The following is a 9575-nucleotide window of genomic DNA, read 5'->3' as shown; positions in this document are numbered from 1 at the left end:
AACATTGTAGTATCCTATCAGCGCATCTGACAGGTCTACACCTCCCATGCTCTTGTTGTAGTCCTTCACAGCAGCTGGAATGGGGAAATTTTTTGTGGTCCATGCCCCGGCACCGTTCTTCACACGCCTGATGACATGATCTCCACTGAAGGACTTGTGGATACTGGAGCACATGACCACCTCTGGTATCCATCCACTTCACAAACAGCAGGCCATCTTCACGGATCCATCGCATGGTACCCCTCTTAGGCATGTCATTCACCTTTCTTTGGAAATCCCACCCTGTTGGTACAAATGGTGCCACAAGCCCACACCTCCCGCTTCCTCAGCTCTGTAAACAGGGTAGGGCTTGTGTAGAAGTTGTCCACAAACAGTTTGTAGCCCTTCCCCAGCAGTTGAAAATCCAATAACGGAATCATAACTCAGTCCATTACCGGTAGCGAAACTGTTTTTCCCCCTCATAAACAAAAAAATTGCAAGTGTAGGCACACACAGAATCAGCCAAAACAAACAGTTTGTAACCCCATTTGGTTGGTTTGTTACACATGTATTGTTTGAGGCTGATTCTGGCCTTTGAGGCTACCATCCTCTCATCGATGGACAGATTCTGGGCGGGCTGAAAATAGGTCTTGCAGGCCTCAACGATGCTGGGGTAGAGAGATTTTATTTTACAGAGCCTATCAAACCTTGGTGTGCCTCTTGTCATTCTCCCCATCAACTTCTGGGTCACTGATGTGAAGCGCCCGTGAGATAGTCAGAAACCTTTCAGAAGACATGACAGTCATGAGGAAAGGCAGTTGATAGAGTTTAACTTCACCAGCCCCATGTAAATGAACATTGAAAAGTAGCAGAAAAAGTCTGACATGGAAATGGTCTTCCATGCCCCTTTCTTTCCTGCCTCTTAGCCCTGTACTTATTGGTGTTCGACACCAGGGAATCAACAACTGACGAGGTGAAAAACAGTGAAAAAGTTGAAGGGGGCTGTACTTTGCAGTCATGTCTAGTTGAGGTCCTGGCTGCCTTTTGTGTCTAAAAACTGGTGGATTTGGTTCCACATCATCTTCTAACACAGAGTGCCAACGACCCTCTGGCTCTCTTCCCCACCTCCTCTTCTTTGTCACTGACTTCTAGATGGCCGGGTAGGTGTGGAGCCGGCGACAGCGGGGGTCCGGCTGGATGAACCAGCTTCAGAGGGAGATGGACACCTAGACATTGGCGGCTCATAATCATAATCACTGCCACTGAAAGATTTTTTTTTTTAAATCAGTAACAATACTTTCACGTATGAGCCCTGTATCAACACGTAAAACAAACATATGTACAGGGAACATAATCACTATGGTGAAGTGCTGTTCCATTCCATGTTTATGTAAAATAAATAAAAATATCACAGTATTGCCAATGTGTACTTTACACATTTCATTACAGATGATATTTTTATATATTGCAAATAAAATAAGAACCTAAAAAAAAAACTCTAATTAATATTTCATATTAATTTCTAACAATGACATTAGCATTAGAACTCACCAATCCAGCATGGCATCCTCGCCGCGCAGAAACATTTCTTCCGCCTGGGAGTCAAAACTAGCTTCACTGAAAGATTAATCTTCCTGAAGGAACTCGGTCTCGCTTTCTCTATCAAATTCTCTAATTTGGGTTGAATCTGTATACCTAGACTTTGTTTTAGCTTTTCCCGATTTATTCGCCATAATTTAAATATTTAACCTTGTTGAAAATGCTATTGAATATGTACTGCTATGCGTAACACTCGTGGCTCTGTCAAGTAGGATTTGCAATGGCGAATGAACCTCTTTTACGCCAGAGTTTGACAAAGGCTGGTCTTCGAACGTATAACCATTACATATTGCCGTTTACCTAAGCTCATTGGCTATCTTCCAAGCTAGATTTAAAGATGATCAGTGGGCCAAAATAGTCAATCAACGATAGACCGGTCCTACCATTGGTGCGCAATGAGGTCATTGATTGGTGTCTTCAAATAGTTGTTTCGGTCAATACTTCCCGGGAAAAGAACCATCAAGTATGGTTGTGTTAGTAACAACCAGAGGATTGCAATGAAACCAACCATGACTGGATAAACGTTGGTTTAGTGTGTGTAATTACCACGAATGCGTCGTCCAAAGTTGAATGAGACGGAAATCACGACGCAACCGGTTTACAAATGTTACGTGTTAGGCTATAAAAAATGATTTTATCAAACAAAACGAACATTCACTGTGTAGTTAGGACACTTGGCATTGCCACCAGAGGAAGATCTTCAATGGTAAGCGATTTATTTTATTGTTATTTCTGACTTTCGTGACGCTAATGCTTGGTTGGAAAACGTTAGTAATACTTGTATGTGTGGGGCGCCGTCCTCAGAAAATCACCTGTTCGCTTTTGCAGTAAACCTTTTTGAAATCTGACACAGCGGCTGGATTAATAAGACGTTCATCTTTTAAATGATGTAAGATACATGTATTTACAAGAATGTTTAATACAACGAATGGTGTATTTAAAATGTTAGCTCTCTGCAGTTTCACCGGATGTTGGCCTGGTGGGACGTTAACTTCTCTAGGGTAGGTGAGACGCTAACAACTTGCAGTAAAGTTGCATGACAAACGAGACGTCCATGTCCTCTCCGCTGTCCATGCAACAACCATGTCGGCCACAGAGAAGGTGGACCACCTGACGGGAGAGAGAGAAATCAAACCAGACTGTGTGCTTGACTATAACCTCAAAATGGGGGCAGTGGATAAGGCGGACATGATAAACAGCTTTGTGGAATGCACTCGGAAAACGACCAAGTCGTACAAGAAAATATTTTCCCATCTGATCAACGCTGCCCTCAATGGCCACATAGTTCACCGCCAACTAACAGGTGAGATGATTACTGAACAAGGTATTTTTTGTAAATTTGACATAGTTCACATACAGAAACTTTGATAACGTAATAAGGCACCTACTTTGATAGAAAAGCAGCTTGGACTTGAACCAGGGTGTCTGTAGTGACACCTCTAGCACTGAGGCGCAGTGCCTTAGACAGCTGCGCCACTTGGGAGTCGTAAGGTCAGGGTAGTTTCAAAATACAACACACGCTAATACTTCTGACACAATTAGCATTATTTTACAGAGCTAATAGAAGAATGTAGCTAGCTACATAAGCACAACACCATAAAGGTTATGTAATGAGTAACATTACCCCGCGTGTCCCCAGTTACAAGGAATATAAACAAATATATTATGCTCCGTACATTCAGTGAGCTTCAGTAGAAACGACATAACACAACATACAGAAACTATTATAACACAAGTCACTTTGATAGAAACGCACACATTTCCAAATGTATTATTGGTAACAAAAACAGCAATGACTGCGATGCGGGCAACAGACGGAAAATGTGAACATGTGTGCCGATCCTGTTCTGATGGGAGATGCGCAAATGTCTGCGGACTTGAACTGCACAAACAATTGGGAAGTGCATGGGGAATTTTGTCCGGGTCAGAAATGTCAAAAAAAAAAAAAAAAAAATCCCCTGTTACGAATCCCTTTGTCTCTACAGTCTAGGCGGGGATGGCAACAAGACCCGTAACATAACTCATGCAAATTATAACAGTGAAAAAGTAACAGCGAGAACAAATATCCACAGACAACTTAAAATCTACCGTCAAACACTCATGGTTTATTTGTAAACACACGGTAATGGGGGGGGGGGGGGGGGGAGCAGGAAAAGGGGCTGAGCTGGACCCAAGGAAAGGAACAATAAGCATTCAAAAACACCCCTAAGTTAGTCTACCTGCTTCAACAGCTAGCTAACTAACCAAAAATACAGTGGGTGGTCCACCCAGTTCTAACTAGTGTATTTAGACAAAGTTTACCTACAGGTAGTGTATGCCCATGGGCAACTTGTCTTGGTACCCCTTTTCCCACAATCAAACAAACAGTCAAACACCATAACCAAAACAATACTCACAGGTGGGACAAAGTGACCTGGGGCCTGTTGCACAAAACTAGGATAAGGGATTAAGCCAGGATATCTTGGTGATCCTGGCTCAATTGATCCGTAATCCGGTTGCACTAAAGATGGATAGGGGGCAGGAGGATATGTTATGGTATAAATTACCATGGAGATTTATTCTGTGGAGCTAGCCTGCTCCAGACCAGGCTAAATTCCAGGATCTATTTAATCTCATCCCTAATGTCAGTCAGCAGTCACCACAAATGGAAACCAATAGTTATTTCACTGCTCACTATACATTGTTATCACATATAACTAGACCCACTGTTATTATTTAAACGTTTGTGATCATTAATTTCAATGATTTTGGATAAAAAATGATTTTTAGATGATGTTGCTATCATTAGATAATTTACAGTTTCCCATAGACTATAAGGCTATATATAAAATGATAGAATATTAGGGCCACAGAGGGGAAAAAAACACAAGTCATAATATTGTAACCAGTTGTTTTAAAGGAGGACAGTTGTTAAAATGACAGATGTGGGGCATTTCGTGAAATTGTACTTCAGTATGGTTTCATAAACAAAGACATGCTGATGTGCCAGAATATTAAGTATCACATTGTCATAAGTATCAAAACTGTAAAAACAATATGTAGCTTTTCTGCAGAAAGAACCAGCCTCATAAATTTATGACTTTATCCTTTTTCTTCAGTGTGGCCCTAGTACTCTGTCATATAAACAAATACACATTCCATATGAATATAAAAACACAATGTGTAACATTATGTTCCTTTATTGAATAAGGACAAAACAAAGCAGGTAAACCATCAGCTCCTTTCGAAACTGAAGTCACAGTGACTCTACAAGATGGAAAGCACAGAATCCAAGCATATTATACAAAATGATACATACACATTCAAAGGTCTGTATATAACACACCCTGCATGTCTGCACACTAAAATAAATGCAGGACAAATCCATACACATCAACTGAACAGACAAATGAATGGATGCAGTAGCCTCCCTGCAGCCTTGTATTACACACAGTATACCGCACAAACATCATAAGAGGCCAAATTCGTCAAAAAACGAACCCAAAAAAACCCAAATTCCTCTGCCACCGCAGGACATATTTAACCAAAATTGAAAGCACACATACTAACTAAAATAATTCAACACATATTGGTCCCTCAGCAGCCGACCACTGTCGTCATCAGGGAAGATTGCCGGATTGTCCCAGTCCATGGCTGGTGGCACTCTGGGGGCCCTCTCCTTCCTCAGGCAGGCCACATTGTGGAGGACAGCACAAGCCACAGTAATATCACATGCCCTAACAGGGCTGACCCTTAATTTGTGAAGGCAGTGAAAGCGTGCCTTCAGGAGGCCAAAGGTCATTTCAACTCTGGCCCTGGTCCTGGCATGGGCATGGTTGTAGGCCTGCTGTGCTTCCTGGGGGTCTGTGAAAGGTGTCAGGAGAAAAGGCTGGCAGCCATACCCCCTGTCTCCCAGCAACACACCAGAGAATTCACCTGTCAACACAAAATCTCATCATTACTACCTCATAAACACAGTGATATTCTTGACACAGCCATGATGGTTATAAATAGGGGTTGTGTGGCTTACCTTGTGATAGGCACTGATAGATTTCAGAGGCCCGAAAGATTCTGGAGTCATGGACTGAGCCAGGCCATTTTGCCACAACATTGCTGATCACACAGTCAGCATTGCAGACCATCTGAAATCATAAGATGAGGAATATTACACCAATCAATGCACATCACTGGCAATGCAGAGTGTTCGTCAATGGACAATATCAAAAAGTTATGTTCACCTGAACATTAATGCTGTGAAAGGATTTCCTATTCACAAAATCGGCCTCATGGGCACCTGAGGGGGCTTTTATCCTTATGTGTGTGCAGTCCACTGCACCAATGACATTGGGGAAACCTGTCACACAAAGTAATGAGTATCCTACTATGTGTTAACAGTTGTCCTGTAATTTGTAGATCCTCTTACCTGCAATCCTATAGAACTCCTCTTTGATGTCACAGAGTCTTCTGTGGCCAGGGAAGGAGATGAAGACATCTGCTAATGCTTTGATAGCCAGACACACACTCCTTATTGTGCGGCAAATTGTGGCCTTGTTCAGCTGTTCTGCATCCCCCACTGAGTACAGGAAGGCTCCACTAGCAAAAAAGCGCAAGGCCACACAAACCATTTGCTCCACACTCAGTGCATGGCTCCGTGCAGTGCGGTGCTTAATCCTGGGACCCAGTAGTCTGCATAGATACCTGATGCCATCTGCAGAAAACCTGTATCTTTCATATAGATGGTCATCAGGGAAGGCCAGTGGGTCCAACCGGTCCCTGAAGACCCTTTCTCGCCTGAAGGCTCTCCTCAGCACAAGTGCTTCTTCATCCACCACATCTCGCACGAATGGGCATGCCATTGTCAGAGCAGAAAGGAACACACAATTTTGGGCCTTCATATAGGCTAGTGGCCACACCTGGTGCTGGGGGGGTGGGCAAAAGAGGGCGATGCCTTATAACGATGACTTGGTTGTACTGATTGCTGGGAAAATAAAAAAAACCTTAGAAAGATGCCACCGTCCTGTGTGCTCACAATAAGAGCTCATATGTCATGGCTCACTTGACTTTACGAGAATATACCTAATTTTTATTTTGAGCTGTGTCATCTTCTTGGAGCTGGGGGAGGAAAGAAAAATAATGATTAATACATTTGTGTTACAGTTAGCATACAGTGTACATTGAAGGCATATCTCACCTCCCTCTCAAGTTTTTTTATTTCAAGGTCCAGTTTCCTAATTGTCCTCTTTTTTATTTCGGACTCCAGTGCAAGATTTTCCATATTTTTCTTCTTGTACTGAATGTCTATGTCTGCCAGTTCTATTTGGCGCCGGAGGTGGTTGCCATACAACTTTCTGATAGCTTGTGAGCTCTGTGAACACAATACAATTAGCGGTGTCGTGTCCTTTTATTAATACGCACTATGTTGCCAGGCTGGTTTTCCCACTGTATAGCATCTGGGTCCTGTAAAAGAAATTCGATTTTTTGATTTTGATGAGGACTCCTCACCATTGTAGAGTAAATAGTACTTTCACAGTCTTAACATGATACCTCATGCCTTCTGGAATCCAGAGAGATGGTCTCCTCCTCATCATCGTCTCCATCATGTGCTGTTGCTGCTGCACTGGGGCCTTCACCCTATCACATTTAATCGGATTCATATTGAAGCTAGTAGACAAGACATGCCAGGCCTACAGTATGCCTTTGATGGAGTACTCACTGGATCAGCATCGTCTGGTGCTTGTGCTGGTGGCTCTAACAGGAACACAGTGCTGCCAGACACTGCAAGGCAATAGGTAAACCAAAGTCAGACAGTCCAAATTGATTCAATATGAATGTGGTTGTATCCCATGTAGAGATGGAAGGACATACCTTGAATGAAGCGGGTGGCATCTTGGGAGGAACCTATGCTCGTCTCTTTCCCCCCAGGGATCCCCTCTAAGACGGGCCTGCCTTTATTTAGCTCCAAGGCCATGTCCTCTGCTGGGGTAAGGTCAGCCTTTGGTGACCCACCACCCGTGCCTTGTCTGTGGGTATTCTTTTTCACTGCTAAAACAGTACAGACAATGTGTGAGCAGGCACCTTCTGGGTACAATATATGCTTGTGCTTTGTTAAATATTAGTCAGGGACCATACCATTCTGCAGAATGTTCTTGTATTTGATTTTGACCTGCTGCCATGTCCGTTGTGGCCCGTTCATGTTTAATCTACACACACACACACACACACATTTAATGGAGTCACACTGCAAAAAATTACTTGGTATTTTTGTCTTGTTTTCAGTAAAAATATCAAAAAATTTATCATAGCTTTATACAGTGTGATGGAGTTACTTTACACAATTTCACTCATATCTGCAGTGCATTTCAATTAAAAATTTAACCGTTTCATAATTACAGTACAACTGCATTTTTGGAGATGTGAATTAAATATTTGAATTGTAATTGTGATGTTTCAGCAGAGCGGTGAGTGTGTAATTGTGCACTACTTACGCATTCAGGCGGTCTGCAATACTTTGCCACGCTTTTTCTCTTTGCTTTATCACTGTGGCGGTGTTCCCTTTCTTCTTAATTATATATTTTACCTCCTCGTATGCCTCCATGAGGATTTGTGCTTCCGACGGGGAAAAGTACGCGGCTCTAGTTGCCATGGTAAATCAGTTAATCTGTGATCTGTGGCAGGGTCTATTTGAGTGAGCCGTGAGCGCGCACCTATCCAGGATTGGTTTCACCTGGCTTAATGAATCCGTGTCTGCTCATCCTGGCTTGGTCTTTGTGCAACCAATTAAGCCTGGACGCACATGTTTTGGCTTCATTGAGCTCAGCTGAGTCATTTATCCCGGATGTCTTAATTCTACTTTTGTGCAACAGGCCCCTGTAGGTGTAAAAACAAACACAAGCTAGAGAGATTGCATGACAGAGAGATTGAGCTCCAGAGAGAACAACTGACAGGGTTTTTAAACCAAGGGAAAGGGGTTGTGATAGGGTAATGGAAACAGGAGGAGGTGTGTCTTCTGATTGATGACTGATTGATGACTGATTGGGGAATGATGATTGCCACCTGTGAGGGGAGAAGGAGAGAAAAGAAATACACACAGGATACACACACAGGATACCTGTATCCGTAACATCCCCAAAATGTAAAAAGGACTACTTTTATGTGAATGAATGAAGAGGCAGAACACACCTCAATTCAAATTGTTATTAGAAAATTTAAACTTGTTAGAAAATCATTTAAAATTGAAAAGTTGAAAACAGCCTCAAAATAAAAACAGGCTGCGTGCCTTGGTTTGAGGGCAGCATAGACTAAATGTACTGTTGCGTAACAATCACATTCTGGAATGGAGAGAACGTTCTAACATCACGTACAAAAAAAAAGTCACGCTGGGGCGACCGTTTGAGATATTTGGAACTCACACATGAAAAGGTTAAAGAACACCCTCTGTATTCTGTTAGACAACTGAAGTCTAACAAATCAGCCCCCATAAATTTGTTTTCATCCATTTCTCTCAGCCAATCATTTGTCATTTGTGTAGTTGTAATTTTTTTTTACTGTAAAATATCATTGTATCTGGTCAAACACCATTTTTATCAAACGTTTACTAAGGGTTGGTAACAGGCTGGCTTGTCGGCTATTTGAGCCAGTAAAGGGGGCTTTACTATTCTTCGGTAGGGGACTAACTTTTCCTTCTCTCCAGGCCTGAGGGCACACACTTTCTACTAGGCTTAAATTGAAGATTTGGAGTGCCAATATCGTCCGCTATTATCCTCAGTCATTTTCAATCCAAGTTGTCAGACACCGGTGGCTTGTTATTGTTGATAGACAACAATACATGTTTCACCTCTTCCACACTTACTTTACGGAATTCAAAATTACAATGCTTGTCTTTCATAATTTGGTCAGATGCACTTGGATGTGTAGTGTCAGTGTTAGTTGCTGGCATGTCATGCATAAATGTGCTAATCTTGCCAATGAAAAAAAAAAGAAGTAGTATCCAATATCAGTGGGTTTAGTGATGAGTGACA

General features: G+C 42.3%; 1 protein-coding gene across 9 annotated transcripts; it reads right to left on the bottom strand.

Annotated features, from left to right (window-relative positions):
- Nucleotides 1-4718: 4718 nt before the first annotated feature.
- Nucleotides 4719-8424, bottom strand: LOC139538662 (putative nuclease HARBI1). Of its 9 annotated transcripts, XM_071340987.1 has the most exons (10): nt 7687-8424; nt 7423-7599; nt 7271-7332; nt 7102-7188; nt 6973-7014; nt 6749-6922; nt 6634-6669; nt 5981-6535; nt 5588-5699; nt 4719-5493 (listed from the first exon to the last, which is right to left on the bottom strand). In XM_071340987.1, the coding sequence occupies exons 1-7, from the start codon at nt 7748-7750 to the stop codon at nt 6634-6636; spliced, it is 642 nt and encodes a 213-aa protein (XP_071197088.1). In that variant the 5' UTR covers nt 7751-8424; the 3' UTR covers nt 4719-5493; nt 5588-5699; nt 5981-6535. The 9 variants fall into 9 exon arrangements, with proteins under 9 accessions (XP_071197088.1, XP_071197085.1, XP_071197087.1 ...); XM_071340984.1 differs by adding an exon at nt 5796-5911 and having other exon boundaries at nt 5981-6922; XM_071340986.1 differs by having other exon boundaries at nt 6634-6922.
- Nucleotides 8425-9575: the final 1151 nt, after the last annotated feature.

Source organism: Salvelinus alpinus, chromosome 14 (assembly GCF_045679555.1).
Source record: "Salvelinus alpinus chromosome 14, SLU_Salpinus.1, whole genome shotgun sequence".
Lineage (NCBI taxonomy): Eukaryota > Metazoa > Chordata > Actinopteri > Salmoniformes > Salmonidae > Salvelinus > Salvelinus alpinus.
Note: the sequence above shows the minus strand (reverse complement) of the source record. Positions and strands in the feature narration are given on the sequence as shown.